This window comes from Fusarium falciforme, chromosome 6, assembly GCF_026873545.1.
Source record: "Fusarium falciforme chromosome 6, complete sequence".
In the NCBI taxonomy this organism is placed as follows: Eukaryota; Fungi; Ascomycota; class Sordariomycetes; order Hypocreales; family Nectriaceae; genus Fusarium; species Fusarium falciforme.
In genome coordinates, this window is record NC_070549.1 from 2,249,817 (window position 1) to 2,267,581 (window position 17,765).

General features: G+C 52.8%; 6 protein-coding genes across 6 annotated transcripts; 1 reads left to right on the top strand and 5 right to left on the bottom strand.

The window, feature by feature from the left end:
• Positions 1-801: 801 nt before the first annotated feature.
• On the bottom strand, positions 802-1,312 carry NCS54_00827200 (Hypothetical protein; the record flags this gene model as incomplete). The annotated part of the gene is made up of 2 exons (XM_053153666.1): positions 802-968; positions 1,036-1,312. 2 exons carry the CDS (start codon positions 1,310-1,312, stop codon positions 802-804), a joined length of 444 nt encoding a protein of 147 aa, XP_053009641.1.
• A 640-nt stretch (positions 1,313-1,952) lies between these two features.
• On the bottom strand, positions 1,953-3,523 carry NCS54_00827300 (Hypothetical protein; the record flags this gene model as incomplete). The annotated part of the gene is made up of 5 exons (XM_053153667.1): positions 1,953-2,068; positions 2,129-2,450; positions 2,886-2,991; positions 3,040-3,175; positions 3,229-3,523. 5 exons carry the CDS (start codon positions 3,521-3,523, stop codon positions 1,953-1,955), a joined length of 975 nt encoding a protein of 324 aa, XP_053009642.1.
• Positions 3,524-4,190: 667 nt separating this feature from the next.
• NCS54_00827400 (Hypothetical protein) lies at positions 4,191-4,683 on the bottom strand (the record flags this gene model as incomplete). The annotated part of the gene is made up of 2 exons (XM_053153668.1): positions 4,191-4,348; positions 4,398-4,683. The coding sequence occupies 2 exons, from the start codon at positions 4,681-4,683 to the stop codon at positions 4,191-4,193; spliced, it is 444 nt and encodes a 147-aa protein (XP_053009643.1).
• Positions 4,684-6,179: 1,496 nt separating this feature from the next.
• NCS54_00827500 (MFS domain-containing protein) lies at positions 6,180-7,718 on the top strand (the record flags this gene model as incomplete). Its single annotated transcript, XM_053153669.1, has 4 exons — positions 6,180-6,411; positions 6,465-7,385; positions 7,435-7,482; positions 7,528-7,718. The coding sequence occupies 4 exons, from the start codon at positions 6,180-6,182 to the stop codon at positions 7,716-7,718; spliced, it is 1,392 nt and encodes a 463-aa protein (XP_053009644.1).
• A 393-nt stretch (positions 7,719-8,111) lies between these two features.
• On the bottom strand, positions 8,112-8,714 carry NCS54_00827600 (Nudix hydrolase domain-containing protein; the record flags this gene model as incomplete). The annotated part of the gene is made up of 1 exon (XM_053153670.1): positions 8,112-8,714. The coding sequence occupies one exon, from the start codon at positions 8,712-8,714 to the stop codon at positions 8,112-8,114; it is 603 nt and encodes a 200-aa protein (XP_053009645.1).
• A 1,058-nt stretch (positions 8,715-9,772) lies between these two features.
• NCS54_00827700 (Hypothetical protein) lies at positions 9,773-13,405 on the bottom strand (the record flags this gene model as incomplete). The annotated part of the gene is made up of 2 exons (XM_053153671.1): positions 9,773-13,185; positions 13,291-13,405. 2 exons carry the CDS (start codon positions 13,403-13,405, stop codon positions 9,773-9,775), a joined length of 3,528 nt encoding a protein of 1,175 aa, XP_053009646.1.
• Positions 13,406-17,765: the final 4,360 nt, after the last annotated feature.

Below are 17,765 nucleotides of genomic sequence, written 5' to 3' on the forward strand. Positions count from 1 at the left end.
GAGATGGAATCGCCAATAGGGCAAGGTTGCTGAATCAATCACAGAATCTAGGGGATTACAAATTGGATACCGCTGTTCCCAAGATTGAATCGTTCAGACTGACGCGGCTCGGGGTAATTCGACCCATTCAGTGACAACCATTTGACGCTTGAACTGCTAACAAACCACCATTGACACCTCTCACCGGTGGCTTGCTCCCCGTTAATAATCCCAATCAAGAAGGACCGAAAACAAAGGAAAGCTAACACAAAAGCACTGTCATATCAGCCTGATCACAGTCTAGCTAAACGATGACCAGAGTAAGGCCGTAATGTCTACCCACGGACGTGTTTCTTGGCCCTGGCTGTTCGGCCAGGCACTTGCCGGTCTAGACTTTTTAGCCTGCCTTTCACAAGTGCCGATGCAACATCATCTCTTTACGGCCGCAATGCTTGAATTCGTTGAGTGCTTGACTACCCTACACCGTCCGGGCCGATCGGCAGCGGATCCGGACCTGTCGGTCCACTCTCCCGTGTCTTCCGGGGTATCCGCCGGAAGGATGCCGACCGATCAAAACATACATAGAGGTGGACTTGTGCTATTCTACGATATGGCGTCATGTACTGATAGCTGTATCTCGCCGTCGGGCTGATAGCCTCTTTTGAACTCGTCATTGTGGACAATAATAATAGAGTTGGACATTTCAAGATTGTTTAGGGCATTTAGGTTTAAGGAAGCTCCTTTGCTTCGTCTATTACTGTCTGATCTCGTTGGCAGCTAATGTACAACCTTTGGTAACCGAGCCCGTTGCATGAGTAAGACTCACTTAGACTCGTCCTTCTTCTTCTTCTTCTTCTCGATCTCCTTCTGGGCATTCGCGGACTTGTCGTGAAGGCTACGCAGATGAGAATCGACCTCATTCAGATACCCGTCTGCGGCCATCTCAACACTTAGGTCAACGAGACAACGACGGGTATGAATATTGTCGACTGAAGACTACTCGTTAGCACAAGTCTCGCTCGAAGCTTCTTACTCTGGGGGGGTGGGAGGGCGTACCGGCGTCGAGGAGGGTACCGATCGCGTACAGAAGCTTCCTCATCTGATTCGCAATGTCCTTCGAAGCTCCGGCCTTGACAACAAGCTCCGGATCGTCTGCCCACTCGCGGAACATCTTACAGAGGTTGTCGACGTCGCTCCTCAAGACCTGAGAGTGCGCACTGGGCTCAGGGAAGTTCTGCTGGAGAGTGTCGAAGGCCGTGTTGAGGACATCGATCATCTCGACAATGGACTTGCCCTTGTAGGTGTCATAATCGGGGGTGAACATGTCGGACATTGTGGCTGATGTGTATTCTTTGTTGTGTTGTGTAGGCTGATGTGTGGTGTTTGCTGTCTTGAAGAGACTGGTATGTGACGCTTGCTGTGCTGTAGAGCTTGTGTCTGATGTCTGCTGTATGGATGAGGGTACTGTAGATACTTCTTATCCTTATGTATACATTCCATGTCTCCTTCTCACGGCATTTCTATTGTAAATAAACTGGTGATTTACTGTTTGTGTTGAGTCGACATTCACGGAGTTTGGGATAAGGTCAATGACTAGGTGCTCGAATGTGAGAGTGATGAGGCCTCACGAGCGAACGACTGGCCGGTGATTAACTCACTACCTTACGGTATGTGATGGGCGAATGCTGCGTCGAGTGTTATTGTCTATATTAACCTCATGGCTCTTTTGGAGCAGCTGAACTTCCTGCATAATACGCACTGAGTACCGAACAAGTGGCCGAAACCAATCACTACAGATGCGATCATGAAGTTTAGCCTTGGACAAACGAGAAAGGCACAGCCGAGAGAGTTTGGAGTGGAGTATGAAATGGCGTTCGTTCAAGTTCGTTACTTACATCGTCCTCTGACCTATGTAGCAAACCTTGACAATTCCCAAACTGCTTTTACCTTCTGATGCAAAACAACTGAAACCTTCAGCGTTCAGAAGTAACATCCTCGAGAGTCTTCAAAGCGTCCTTGAGCTGTTTCGCAAACAAATCCAACACAGCCTTCTGATCCGGGCCAAGACGCTCTTCGAGAAGTCGATCGACTAAGGAACAATGGTTAGCCTAGGAAATGTCACGAATCGCCATTGGTTGCTGGAACTTACTGCACTCAAGAAGTCTGTTGACGTTCAGAAGTGAATAGGACAGCACGCCGTACGACTGGGGAGGGGATCTGCGCCAGTGCTCCAGAGACCTGGGGGAGGAGTCAGCATCGCGGTGGGCATCGTTGGCGGCCATCCATGCGATGAACCGCAATTCTTGGTCGATGATCGAGTTCTTGACTTCTGAGTCTATCCCACCCGTCTTGAGGACCATCTTGGAGAATGACTTTCTGATTTCACTGACGACGAAAGGGATGCCTTCCAGGCGTTCCGCGTTCTGGGTAGACATGACTGTCGTGTTAAAGAGGGCAGCTGTGGGATGTTTCTGTAGAGTAAGTTAGGCAAGGGGATCGGGAATGTCGTAGAAGAATATCAAGACTCTTGAATTGGCTGGTAGATGGAGTACGGAGATTGGAAGAAGGGTAACAGAACAATGTAGGGGTTATATATCTACAACTCTTTGAGGATTAATTGTCGTTGGAGATATCGCTATCATGCCCTGAATCTTTGCGAACGAGACGCGTAACAATTGTTTGATGCCGTAGATGGGTTTTGCATCTTGTTGCAACGTGAGCAGGTCTTGAAGCGGACCAAGAGCGGTGATGCGTCTCCTTACAACTTTGTGATCAGACGAGTGTCTGGAGCGGCCTTTAACCTTGAGCTCCAACAGCAAAAACGATGCTTAGGGTTAAAAGCATGTCACAGCGAAAAGAGAGCACAACGAGGGTGAATATTATACTTGAAGCAGGCCTTATCATACTGCAGGCGCTTCGTTGTCTTGCCTCGCAATTCCGATCCACCAACGCTTCCAAGCACCGCTAGGCTCTTGCTTGCTAGGCTCTTGTGAAGAGATTCTGGGAAAGCCCCTTTGGATCATGGTTATAGCCAGTGATATTGTCCCCATCTTCTCTCACGCCTCCCAAGGTGGTGATTTGCCGCGCTCCGTCAGCTCGCGGAGAGTCGTCACAGTCTTGGAACACTGGTCCATCAAGGCCAGCGTTTCCTTGAGTCTATCCGGGTTCCCAACGCCTGCTCTGTAGAGTTCTACAACTTGAGGTGCAAAGGTTAGCCAGAAACACGGTGTCTGCGAGAGAGCTACTCACTTCGCTTGAGTATCTCGCATAGATCCGTAGCACCTTCCGTGAACTTGCTGTATATATCCGGGCGATCGTAATACTGGTACGACAGCGAACCGGGGAGCGAGGACTCCAGGGCAGCACCCGAAGCTTCGACCCAGTCGAGGAACTCTTGCCGGTAGGCTCTCAGCTGCGACATCCGGGGCCATCCATCTGTGTGGCCGCGATCGAGCGCCAGGGCGACGATCATGTTGTAGGTGATTGTGACTTCTTCGACCGTGCTGGCGAGGCTCTTTCGCCCTGCAACCTGTTCGCTGACCATGGTTGTTGAGTTGGAGAGGGCGACCTCTGATGCGGTTGTGGAGGAGAGAAGATGTTTAGGTTGAGTTGTGAGTGGAATTTATAGAGAGCGGAAGGGGGATACCGTGTTACGGTTACTCGCTATGGAAGCGGGTTATTCACTGCAAGGATTTTTCATAGAATAAGGAATATGATTCACTGCCTAAAGCAAACAAAAGAGGGGTTCTTAGAGAGGACTTAAACCTGCTTCATCTGGCTGCCGCATCATTCCGAGCGTTTGAAGCGCGAAGAGACGAGTATGTGGTATGCTTAAGCTTCTAGAGAACCAAGGTATCATGGCCGATCTTAGGAGTGTGTTGACTTGGGGTTTGATTATAATCTGAGTCTATTCCACCTAGACAAGAGAATGATCTACTCATCGCTCCAGGCAGGTGTTGCACTCACTCTTATCTGTTGATGGCTTGACAAGCACTTTGACACAGTCCGAGCGCCCAAGCTCCTCAGGTATTAACAATTAACATAACTAATCATGGTTCCCAGAGCCATGCCGACTGGTGGTATGACTCCCTGGCTCAAATTCCTACATTTATACATCTTCCCATTTGCGGTTCTGGAGACTGGAACCGGCCTTTGCCTCAATTACGCATATAATTCGACTTTTGTGGTTAATCGACTTTGCCCAATCAGTATCATCCTATCCATACGACTGGGTCTTCAGGCGACTCAAGCCATTCTTCTTTGGGGAGTGTGTTTAGAAACCGGTTGAGCTCCTCTATTATACCCGCGATCCTGGCCAGGGATAGTCTAGCCTCGGACTGTGTATGCTTTTCCTTGTACATCTTTTCAACTAAACGCGTCAACTCAAGAAATTGCAGTATCAAGGAAACTCTGCTTACGGCCTTCGACATCTGAGAGCAAGTGCCCCAGCTGCGACAGTATCGTCTCTCTTGGATAGTCGTGGTTGCGAAACTTGTAGTCGAGCGATATCGTCGACGAGCAAACGAGATTTGCGCCAAACCTCTCGGACCACCTGCAAAACTCGTACCGCTCGACTCGGATCTGAGACTCCTCGGGGAACCTCTCGATGGTGCCTTGCTGCCGCATCATGCCGAGGAGTCTGTCAAAGGCGGCAAAGCACTTGTAGACGAGGACGTGGATGTGGTCGGGCTGGTGAGTTGTCATTGTTACGATGTTCTTTGGTGTTTGTTTGCTCATGGAAATCGGAATTTATATAACATAGCCTGGAGGATGGGATTCAGAGCCTTGAGTTTGCTGTCATTCACCTGGGAAAGGCGAACAAGGGAGAATATTTCATCGTGTCACCATCGTGTCACCATTTCACTGGATACTGGCACCAAGGTTGGACCCTTGGGCGGGATTGGGAAAGAGCACGGCTTGCAACGAGGGACGAGGTGTTCAACTGGTAGAGTCATGGTGGTGAGTGGTGTTTTCTGGATGAAGGAGGGGTTGGTAAGTAGAAGGGCATGATACTAGGGGGAACCTGAAAGGTTGGCTCTGCAAGACTCTTATTAGCTGTGTATATAAAGTTGTATGGGTATCGGTAGTCTTAATCATCTGCCTTGATGGCATCGAGATGAGACAAACGCCTGCTTCAACCTCTTGAGTGTATGTCGTGATGCCACGTGAGATGAAGCTTGACAGCTCAGAGGTTCGGCCCTCCCAAACCGGTACAATGTCTCCTCCGTGACACAAACAGTCAAGTGTGACAGCGGGGGTGCCGTCACTTGACAAAGCCGAAGCCGTATCTGAGCGGTCTCACCAAAAGCCGAGACACTATCATTTTACCCGGCTAGTGGTTGGTCCATGAAAAAAAAGGTACGCTTCGCAAGCACTCTACCTTTTTGATCCGTAGAACCATAGCATCAAAGGCTTATGATGATAAATATAAGATCATATATAGACTTTAGAGTATAATTTATTCATTTTATATTTTTATTTATTTATTTTACTCTAAATTGTGTCCCTATAACCCGGCAAAATTCTCCTTGCCTGCCTATAGTATGCCATTTTTTTCTTGGACCACTTGCCCTGGTCCCCTCCAATGGATCTCGATCCTAGCAGTTGACATGTCGTTAGCCCTATATCCATCCCCAGACCGCCAATAAACAACAAGGTAGGTTTTTCCTCCCCATGACTCAAATTCCGATCACGCAACGCCACGAGAGTTCCAGACAACAATCATTGGATCGGCCTTTTGACTTCTGGTGGCCGAGACCCTATCGCGCGTGCCGAGCCGGTAGGGCCCCTCCCTCCTTCGCTTATGCTAACCAGCCAGCTCTAGTCCATCACACCTTGTTGTTCTTTACCGTACGTCAGTTGGTTGCAAAGAAGGATGCAAGCCCTCTCTCCGGCTCCGGTCCCGACACCGGTCCGCACCCTATGTCGTCTGTAGGGCGTGCACACGCGGGGAAGAGAAAAGGGCTAGAGCCTCCCATGACCGGATATCGTTCTCATGTAGCCTTCCTGAATGGTAATAGTTACTGATTCTTGTCATTCTTGAATAAAAAAAAGACTTTATCGCCTCCACCCCCGGCCCCACTCCCGATGGTTATATACTCCGAGGAGGGGGCTCGCAACTCTGTTTGCTCGTCTTCAAAAAAGTGTCAAGAGGCTGTTTTCGAATTCGAGTAGTAAAGACTCGTCATAGGCTTTTCAATATGACTGTTCGAACACCAGATGAGGAGAATCCCGCCCAAGAGGCTCCCTCTCGGGATATCCCCGACGGAGCCTTTGCCATCGGCCTTGAACCCATCGTCGTTACAATGTCCAACGTGAATGGTGATCCCGAGACGAGATCGGTGGCTCAGTCGTCCGGCGGGGATGTTGAATCCAAGATGAGTGCGTGGGTATGTGTTCTGGGATCGTTCCTGTGTCTAACTCCAACTTTTGGTATGCCTCGTGTCGATGCTCGGACTGTTGAAACAGTCACTGACGCTTTATAGGCTTCATGCAGTCCCTTGGAACCGTTCAGTCGTACCTCAGTCTCAACCAGCTCAAGGACTACTCCGAGGGTGAAGTAGGATGGATCAGTGGCATGTTTCTGTTCCTATCCCTGGTCTTCAACCTGCAGGTCGGCCCCCTATTCGACGTTCACGGCCCAAACATTATCGGTCCAGTCGGGGCGCTTCTATATGTCGCCATCTTCATCTTCATGGCCGAGTGCAAGACCTACTGGCAGTTTATGCTGTGTCTCGGTGTGTTTGGAAGCATTGGTGCTGCCATGACAATGGTGGTTGCTGTAGCCATCGTTGGAAAGCTATTCATCCGTCGACGAGGCCTGGCTATGGGCATTGCCCTCGCAGGCTCGTCCGTCGGCTCCGTCATCTTCCCCATTATCTTCCGGTACACGTTCCCAGGCATCGGATGGAAGTGGTCGATGCGTATCATGGCCTTCATCTCTGCTGGCCTTCTCATTCCCGCCATGCTCTGCTTTATCCCATTCAACAGACTACACGGGATTACTTCCGATGGTCAACCGAGGCCCAAGAGCTCCGCCCTCAACCTGGCAGCCTTCAAATCACCCGCCTTTTCCTTCGTAACAGCTGGACTCTTCATGCTCGAGTTTGCCATTTTTAGTATTGCTGGTCTCCTGCCGTCTATTTCTACCCGGGCGGGCTTCACACCAGAGGATGGTTACACTCTTTTGGCTATTATCGGTTCCACGTCGACGTTTGGTCGTATCATCCCGGGACTCATCGGTGACCGGATCGGGCATTTCAATGTGCTACTCATCTCGATGGCCTTTACTATTCTGTTCATGGGCGTCATGTTTGTTCCCTTTGGTACCACCTCGGCTCCTGTGCTGTATATATTTAGTGCACTTTGGGGGTTTGGATCTGGCTCCTTTTTATCTATTACTCCAGGTGAGTTTTCAGCGGTGATTTGCAAATAGGATAAGCTAACAGAAAGTAGTTTGCATGGGCAAGACATGCGAGACTAAAGATTATGGGAGATATTACGGTATGAGCCGCCTCTTGTGATATATGTCAACTAACCATCTAACAGGCACAATGAACTGCGTCATCAGTTTCGCCCTCCTCATCGCCCTTCCTACCAGCGGTAGCATGCTCGACAACATGGGCGCCCAAGCCCTGGCAGGTCTCCTTATGGCCATTGTTTTCGTCGGAGGAGCTTGCTATTTCGCCGCGCGAGCCCTCCTCATCGGGGAGTGGCTGTCGCCCAAGACCAAGATCTAACCAAGCTTTAATGTTTAATATGCGTGTTGGCGTTTTTTTTTTTCTTTTTTTTTTCTTCAGGGATTATAAAAGTTTCAGTTACGGAGGATACCATGAATATCGACGACAAGAATGACTTTGTTTGGGGAACTTGGGAAAAAGGAAAAGTCTTTGGTGCCCTGGTCTTGGTTCTATCTAGGGATAATGCGTTTCGGATGGCGATAGCGGTGGAAACACAGGAAACATGAAATTGCTGACAATGTAATCTATCTGATGGAGTAGGTAACATGAAATAATAAATCGATAATGATCTGAAATGGCCTCTAATGATGATGAAAGTATTGCCTCTAGTGATAAACATGAGCACATCACTTCTTGATGATCCGGGTTCCCCATACCTGAATGAACCTCCCTCTAAGCCTTTTCACCATCCTCCTTATCGGCCTTTCTCATGTCAAATGCCTTGGATATCAAGTTTGTCATCAAAGAATTCGTCAAAGGAATCTCCCTATCCCCAATAGCCTGCCTCTCCACCTCCTCCTCCGTCGCCCACACGAAATCCTGATGCTCATTCGGGTCCAGCTTGACCTCGCTGTACTCTGCAACATCCACAATGAAGGAAAACTTGCAAAAGAAGCGTCTGCCCGTGCGGTTCGTGAAAACGGCTCCGGGCTTGCCCCCGAAGCCGTCGGGCACAACGCGGCTGACGTGTCGGAGCTCGAGGCCCGCTTCTTCCCAGAGCTCCCGGGCGCAACCGTATAGCACCGTCGGGTCTTCGTCGTCACAGGCGCCGCCGGGGATCTCCCACCTGTTGGGCATGCTGTCGTTCGGGGCGCGTTGGAGGAGGAGGATGCGGTCCTGGGCGTCAAAGACGAGGGCGCCCGTGGCGAGCGAGTCCCACGTCTTTTCGTTGATCTTGAGCCATTCGCGGTGGTTGATGTTCCACTCCGAGACGGACTCGTCAAAGGTGAATTTGAACTCGGGAGGACTTCTTTCTGATAGGCTTTGGTCTGTCATTGTTTGTGTGTGTGACGCCTGTTGAGATTTTGAGGTGAGAGAGCAGAGTGAGAGTGAGCGTTATTTTGTAGTTGACTGATGGCACGCTAATATGGACCAACCATCACGCAAGGCAGTTTCATATTCTGCCTACCAGGCAGCAAAACTGACACAAACAAGTTGAAACCAGTCATGTGGGAATATTTGAAGCAAACGCATTGACGACTTTCAGGGCAGTTGGACCATGGGAAGCGGTGATTTGATCATGTTGGCCATCGTTGGAAGATGGGAGGGAGGAAACATCCATCACGACAACAATCTTTGCACCAGTTGGTGATTCGTAATGAACGCGCATACACCGTCCAGTCATTGCAGTTCTAAATCCTAGGCCATCAAATCGAGGCCAGATACTAAATACATACATACATACATACACAAGGGAAAGACCGAATATTTGTACATTCCCGACATGCATGTCAAATATCAACAAGTCGGTGGTGACGGCCAACCCGTTTTCTCAAACAACCAGTTCGAAACCACTCTTATGTCGTATACCGCGCTCCTTCGACTCGTGCTCGAACGGCACCTCATTTGTTTGAAAATCGAATCCAAGTTGAGGATTTCGTCTGTTGGTGACATGAGCAGTCCGAGTCGTTCCATGGCATCAACCCATATAACGTCTGCCAGTGATACAGCACATCGCCGGTGCTTATTCCTGAAATCGTGAGACAGTATAGCTCAAACGTAACGTAACCCTTCGAGTAGCAAGCTGCTTCATGCGCTTGAACCGTATAATATCGACAAATGTTGACCCTCCAACACCCCGGCGCCAAACACACAAAAAACAAGCCAAATGTGCAAACTTATACATCCATCAGAATATAAACAATCGCAAAGAACCACGGACTTTTGTATATAGCGCTCAAATCGGCTTGGAACGCATCAAGTCGGTGTCGACGTCGTAATATCGCAACCAAAGAATGTCATATAAATCTTGGACAAACCGGCTTTCGTGAAACAAACGTTGAAATCAGGTCCGCATAGCAAACCACAGTGTGATGCGCCCAGCACATCCACCTTTAGTTGGCCCGCCCTTCATTCTGAGGCATCACAGACCTCTCGGCGCGAGCTCGCATGTGGTTCGCGTGCGCTTCCAGGCATCGGGCCTTGAGCCGTGTCACCGGCCAGACTGCTGCCTTGTCCAGCATCAGAGCAGTGATGCGGAGGAGCTTGGCAGCGTACCCGTTATGTCCGTCCAGGTTCAGATTGGCTTCCTGTCCATTGACGCCGTTGGCAAGCTCCAGGCGCATCTTCATCTCGGCCGAATCCAGGACTTCTCGCACCTTGTCGAGGAGCTTGACATCCTCCTCTTCCAGGAGCATGATTGCAGGAACCTGCCCAAGGTTCACCTGATCCTGACCAAGAATCCCGAGGTAGCGGCCGACACGATCCTGCAACGTGGCAATCCATTCAGCAAGCACCTGGGCACAATCAAACGCGCACAGGGCCGACTGGAGAGGGAGCTCACGGCTCGTAAAGTCGGCGAACGTAACACCGAGCTTATCCGACATGGCCAGTGAATCTGCGGCATAAAAGGCTGCCTTGCGGAGGTGCTTCTCACGTCGAGATGTGGAACGGTTGGTCATGCCAGCTGAGCCAGACTGAACAGAGGAAAACTGGCTGTTTGAAAGATCCATCGATGATGTTCGGGTCGCTGGAGTTTCGGCGAATACCGAGCCCTGCATTGAGTTGTCGGACGGCTCGGTGCTGGCGGATTCAGAGTTTGAGATGGGTGAGTGTTCAGCATGTTGGATGATCTCATTACCACGAGAGAGCTCTTCAGCCATGCCGTCCCAATCCCGCTGCCAAAACTTTTCCTTTGATCGTGAAAGATTGACAAACAGCCGAATGTAGGCAAGGTCAAGCAGTGGAATGGCATCGGCCGAGAGCGGTCCCATTCCAAATGGATTCGGTCGCTCAACACTGTTATGAGGGTTGCTCGACCAGGCTGCTTGCCATGCCTTGAGCGCGGGCTCAATGTGGCGATGCATCTTTTCCGTCTCTTCGTTCGTCCAAATCTTGTTGTGATGCCTCTGCCTTGTTTCCCAGATGTAGTTGTGAAGCGCGTTGATGAGAACCAGGCAGCCAAACGTGCTGGGCCTGAGATCTGTCGCCGGGAGCTCTCTCCTCTCCATTGCAGACTCAAATGGCTGCTGTCCATTGAGAGGCATTTGCGCCTGCTGCCGCTCATTGGTGCGTAGGAGCTCACCCAAGGCCTCGTGGAAGCTCATGCGGTTGTGGTTTGCTGCTTCTGCTCCACCTCTGGCAATGAACGCGGCGCTCGACTCGGCTGCAAAGAACTCTTCGTCGCATGGGAGATCCAGGAAGATTTCCGAGTTTGTCAATGCCGGAGTGTGGTTGTAGGCGGAAACCAAGAGGCTCGAGAGGATAAACACGGCATACAGGGTTCGCTTGCGCTCTTCGCCGGACTTCCAACGAAGCCACTCGGCCTGGTCCGACTCGGCCTTCATGTTCCAGCTTCCGTCTTCAGCCATCTGCACGTCCTGACTATCTGGGCCACTCGCGTGATCCGGCTGAAGGAGATTGGCGGCCTGAGCCAGACTGACAAGCGCCGTACAGTGTGTCGAGGCGATGTCGCTCGCAGTCTTGTCGCCGCAGTTGTGGCCATAGACCACGTTCAGAAGCATCGCCTGAACAAGCCACACCGGCGTGTGAACTGCACCGTCGTTGCCCTGGTTAGCTGCCGTGCTGCGTCGGATATCTGCTTTTCGCACGTCGGCCTTTCGACGCTCCTCCAGATAATAGAAGATCATCTTCTTGGCCATCTCAAACAGGTCTTTGGACTGGGCAGGCTCCATCTCGTACAGTGCACCGATGGCCGCCATAGACAGGATCAAACAACCACTACCACCTACACCGGGGCGACTATTTGTGGAAACGGGCATGTCGAAGGACAAGGTTGGAACGTGCAGAAAAGGCAGATGGGGGTGGAAATAGGCAAGATAAGCACCAACGTATCGCTGGAGGTCCTGGGTACTGGGCAAACTGGCTGCTTGAGGGGTGGCGGCAGTACCGGCAGACTGGGAGAGTGGCGACTGAGGTGAGCCCTGAGAAGTAAAGGAATATTTACGACCACCAAAGGGCAGGCACTGGGACAGGATGTTCACGATGGCATTCCGGGTGGCATCTGTGATGGTGGTCACTGGCGAGGCACCGTTGTTGCCACCATGAAGAGATGAAGGCGTCTCCGGGCCCGCGTTGAAGCCAAAGGTCTGGTTAATGTTCTGCGTGTTGAGCCCCGATACGACAGATGGGCTCAACGAGCTCAGCGAGGGTGGAGGCGTAGAGAAGTAAGGGTCATTGATCTTTTGAGTAGCTGGCTGAGGTGATAACGGGGCCCCATTCAGGAGATCCGGGAAGACTGACCCATTAAGATCCATCGCAAAAGGGTTCGGCATCTGTGGAGGTCCCATCACGGAGGGTTGCCACATGGTACTTGTCCCAGCCGGCGCCGGGTGATTCGACCCATCCAACATCACATCGCTAATCCCGCTCTGACTCGTCGTGCTGATCGCGGACGGACTAGATCCGTCAACCACGTTCTCGTTTGTGTTAAAAGACATCTGATGTTCGAAACCAGTCAACCAGTCAAAATTATCGTCCAGAGTTTGACTCGTGGGCATCTCGCCCATGGGCTGCCCGAAAGGCGAGGCCTGTTCCAAGACCATCGACTGCGGCGACTCGCTGTAGTGCAGAGCGTTCGGGTTTATTGTGGTGCCCGTGCCACCAAAGAGCAGGCGGTCAAAGTCGAATTCGGCGCTGTAGGCGGACATCGGGGGCGCCGTCCTGAGACCGTTAACAAAATCGAGGTTACCGAGGGCTCCCGTCTCAAGCTTGGGAATGCCCGGCTGCATGGTGCGCTGGCCCATGGCTGCCGACATGCCACCAAAGAGGTGGTCCATGTTGTGAATTGGCAAGCCCGCGAGACTGGGATGTCTGCTGTGCGTGTGGGTGAGAGGAACGCCGCGGGCGACCGAGGCATTGGCGGCTGCCATCATCTGCATGGCAGTTCCATCGACATGGCTGATGGTGTTGGCACGAGGCCGCATCGAGTTGGCCGCGGCATTGGGGGCGGTGGGATTGGGGCCTGCGACGCTGTTCTTGCGGGCGCGGCTCTGGCCAGGAGCGACGCCGGTGGTGGACTCGCGGCGATTGCGAGGACGGGAGGACGGGGTCGAGGTCTGGTGCAGCTTCTGCTGGTGACGCAGCAGCAGGTCACGGCGGGCAAAGCATCGAGCGCACTCGGGGCACTCGAAGGGCTTCTCCTTTGTGTGGGAGCGCTCGTGTCGCTTCAGATGTTCCAATCTGGCAAACGAGCGCTGGCAGGTTCCGCAGACGTGCGGACGAGGCTTGTCCGTCTTTGGAGGAGGGAAATTGGCAGGCGCCTTTGTGTTGACTGTGATGGTCGACGCTGGCAGGGTCAGCATGCAGAATCGGGGCAGTATCGGCGGGCGGTGCGTGCGGGTCGATGCTCAGGAACATGAGGGGCAGTGCCAGCAAAGGCGGGATTGCTCACCAGAGTCGTCGGTGGTGGAGGGCGCAGTGCCCGCGGCGGCGGCGGACGGGGCGGCGGAATTGGACATGGTGAGGGTAGGACGCGAGACTCTAACGCCAGAATCGTTGATTACCATGGCAAGCCGTCGAGTTCAAGGTCGAGGACGAAGCGTCGAGGTTGAAAAGCGCTCTGCTGTGCTGCTGTTGGGTGGCAGACAGGCAGTTTCGTCGTGGGGCGGGAGATTGAGCGACCGAGGAGCGCGATAGGATGGCGGGGAGGTCTGGCGGGCGGCGGGCGCGGGTCGATTGTTTTGGCGGGGGAGGTAGAGATAAGAGGGAAGATGTCGATAATCAAAACATGAATGGGATAGAGGCGTGTTCTGTGGCCGACAAGAGCATGCTCTTCAGTATGCGCACACACAAGTAGCAGAGTGAAGTGAAGCAATTCAAGTCGTCGTCGAGAACACGCCAGCGAAGCAGGAGCTGCTTGGGGAAGGAGGAAAGAAGAGAGAGAGGGTGAGCGAGAGTGAGGCAGTGGCAGTGGGAAGGGGAAGGTTGGCGCCGAAAAGGGTCCAGGGAAGGAAGCAGGGGCACTGTGCGAGACACTGTGGGGCACCAGAGGACTTCCAACCAGCGTTGGGGGGCGTGGCCCCAGCTGCCGTTTCCTTTCCTTTCCCTGGGCTGGGGCGCATCAAGTTCCCGTGGTTCGCTCCGAGTTTGGTACCCTCGCCCGCCAGCAGCGCAGCACCCGTAGAGCATCCATCTACCCCCGGGCTGGCTAGGTAGGCTAGGTTAGGTTCCCTGCTCTTGCTTGGGCTTGCTTGCACTTGCAGCCCAGGCCCTGGATTGGGTTGCTAGTTGGTGCTGCAAGGCCGTCGATGAGGAAGGCTGCGGTTGTTGTCCTCAACTCTGTCACTTCTCAGTGTCGTCATCGGTTTGCTTGCTTGCACCCTGTCAGGCATTTTTGCTCATTGAGGCTCAGAGAAGGTACGGATTTTGAGTGGCTAGAGGTACAACGTTACTTGCTGCTTGACCCTTCGTGCGTCAGGCTTCATGGTGGTGGGATGGACTAGCAAGCCATGGATGGACTGAAAGAATTCACCCAGCCGGCCGCTATTTTCCTCTGGCTCCGAATGCGACCCAATATACCGCTTGATCATATTTGAAAACCTTTATTAAACACATGGTCTTTCACCATATAGATTTTTTATCTTTTCCCCATCTTTTCCATTTCTTGGCATGATTTTGCCGTGAGAGTGATCGTGATCAGCTATCTTCGAGTATCCATTCTCTAAACCGTGGCGAGCCTGTTCTGCCCTGCTTCTGATCCGGCCCTTCCCAGGTACTTGTTTCGGAGGTCCTATCTCAAGTACCTCCAGGGCCAGCCAGGGCAAGAACAGGGTACGGCAGGCAGCACAAGTCCGCTCAGGGTACTTAGCGCGGCGGGCGCGCATCTGGTACTTCCCGAGGCACGGCCATGGTCCAACTGACCCCGGCTGGGTGATTTACAGGGGGGTTTAGCCATGGATGAATTGGATGTCAGATTGCAGGGTCCTCTCAAAGGCTATCACGGATCATATTCAGAGTTGAAAGCAAAACCAAGTGCCGTAACACAATGTCACTATTCCATAGACTCAAGCTCTGCTTGTGCTTGCGTCGTATGCATCTTGTCTGTAAGCCCATTGGATGTTCACACCCGCCGTTGCTTCGCCGCGCAACCTCTTTTGCCACGGCATTTGGCGCTCTGCACCGAGAATAGGTAGGCCGTCGAGCTCGGGATGGCTGCGCCGGACTGGACTGTTTGAATGTGCACTGTACGCCGCAGACGGCCACCGAAAAAAAATTAACCCAAAACTCGGCGTTCAAGACGACAGATGTTCGAATGATGAATGACGATGGAAGAGTGCCGGATGCATAAGAGGCCATCTATGCAACTTTGAATGTTTCTGGCAGAGGCTAACAATGGCTCCCCCCTCGTGCCCGACAACTTGAGCTTCATCTAAAGTTAATGATACGAGAGGCCGAGGTTCAGCGCCGGTAGCTCGGGCTTTGATCCGTCGCTGTTAGCGGACGCTCACTCGTCACGCCCTGGTTCGGGCACGGCCCAGATGCCAGAGATACGATACCGCGAAACAACTCCAAGACCGTTTCCGGACGCTTTCTTGCTCTTTTCTCTCAGGCTCACGCAGCTGTCGTATCCTGGCGCTTAATCTCGCTGGAACAAGATGGACTGGGCTTGGAAACACCAACGTAGGATTGGCCCGACAGCTAGTCGCTGGTCGGCCTGCAGAGCTCCCGATTGGGAACTCTGGATGGCCAGCTTCTAGGACATAGATGCCCGTCGGTGCCCACAAGCCTGTGTCAAGGACACGCAACAAGCCTCAGATATGGAGCTTTGCTGGTGTTATTATTATTCATTTCCTGTAACTCAATGACGAGACGCGACAGAATGACGTGCAGCTGCCTGTTTCTCCATGCCCAAGCGCCCGCCGTTTTGTTTGTTGAGACAGTGGACAGGACAGGTCGTGGATTCGACCCCGTAGTTGTAGCGAGTGATGCCCTGGGCTGACTTGCCCTGGCTGTCTGGGGCTTTTTGCGGCAATTATTCCACATGCACTTTTGTGTGTCTGAGGATGATGGCATGGCGTCTTTGAGAGGCTCCAGTTCGTGACGCTTGCCAGAGCAATAGTCTGTTTTCTCGATGCTGAGACGACGGAATGAATGGTCAGAGGCTCTGCTCATTTGGTTCTTGGCTGCTTGAACCCTAGAGCTTCCCGAGTAAGGCAGTCAGTCCAGACTATGGCGGCTTAACCCATGACCATGACCATGCGCCTTTTTCTACTTGATACCCGATCCTGTTTGATCTTGCTCACCCGAACGATGCCCTGGACTGATTTACGACAAAATAGCATCAGGTATTTGGCCGCGATCAGTCGATCAATGCCTTTGTTGCGGCCGATTGATGCTTTGCAGGGGAGGCTGCTCGTAGGCCGCCAGCTGATTGCCCAAACTGTCGTCGTACTGAGCGGGTCCCCTACTCTTCACGTTAGCGTGAGTCCTCGTCTTGGGCTTGTCACTGTGCGAGGCCTATCATTGCTCACGGCCCAGCCAACCCAACACGGCCGAGGACGACGACCATTGTCTGTGACGAGATTGTTGGTTCTAGTCGGCTTAGACGAGGCATTCTCGTGCAAACATGGATCAAACCAACAGCCTCGTGAAAGAGCTCTTTCTGGGGCGAGGGAAATATACCCTCGTCGATAGTTTGCTGTAAGCTCAGACTCAGAGCGAGGGTTCACAGTACGCGCGTGCTAGCAAGCCCTATCTCCGGGTGAGACGCCCAAAATTATTCCCTTCCATCTTCCATGGAACCCATGGAAGCCTGTTGAGAAATTCGCTAAGAGGTGGCAAATGTTCTGGATGGACTCAAGAATTGAGGCTGAACCGGCTCATCAGTCAAATGACATATGCCACCCAGCCTTGAGCTTGGCTTCAAGGTGATGGGAGCTTGACCAGCGAGGGCAAAGTGACGCTGTACAGCTGCATAACACCAACCCCCGAAACCCACCGTCTGATGCGTTTCAAAGGCCTCAAAGTCGCAGGATCGCCCTTGACGTCCCCTACACTCTAAAGTATTAATAATACCACGAGCCACGCGGTTCCAGACTTGTCAGTGGCCCCAGATTTAGTGACCGGACTCCATGAATGGAGTGGTCCATGGTCGGATTTTAGACAGGGACCGTGCGCCGGCCCTTGGGTCCCCACTGTCCTCCGTCTCCGTGATGTCTCGTTAGCCCGGGCGAGCGTGAGGCCGCACGTTGTTGTGTCACACAGGCTCACAGAGTCCCGCCGGGTCTCAGCCATGGCTCTGCAGCGAATCGAGGCTACGACGCACACTTGTTTCCTCTTGAAAACTGCCGGGGGACCATCCATCCCATCCCATCCCATCCCATGTCATCCCGCCATCGAATGTCGAGGAAATGCACCGCCGACCAGACCAGATGCTGCGACGGGTAAACCGCCGCGATCCACCTGCACGCAAGCCAAAGGGACCCAGGTCTTGGCTCGACACGCCAGCGACGAATCGCAACGCCTTGTGCCCGGGGGATTGCTTGCTAGGGTGGCAACCAACCTTCAAGCGTCGACGCTTCTAGGTCCCACGTCGTTGCGACCGACCGTCGACCATCCTGGGGGATGAGGCTACACGCTTGATTCGATCTTACTTCTTAGCGCCTGCTCCGAGCGCCGCGATCACTTTCAATCGCCCACCCGCTTGCCGTCGACGGACGCTCGACTCGGTCTCAGACTATCGCAAGTATTGTCTGTAAGCGACGCTCACCGCTAGATTGGCTGGCAGATGGGCGAAATGATGAGCACCGAAGCCCGCCGCGGCCGAGAGACACCGGCGCTCCGTCAAGTGCCCTGAGACGGCTCGGCCAACATGGCTTTCATGCGAGCACGAATGGGGTTTCAACGGCAGAGGCCCTGATCCCTGTC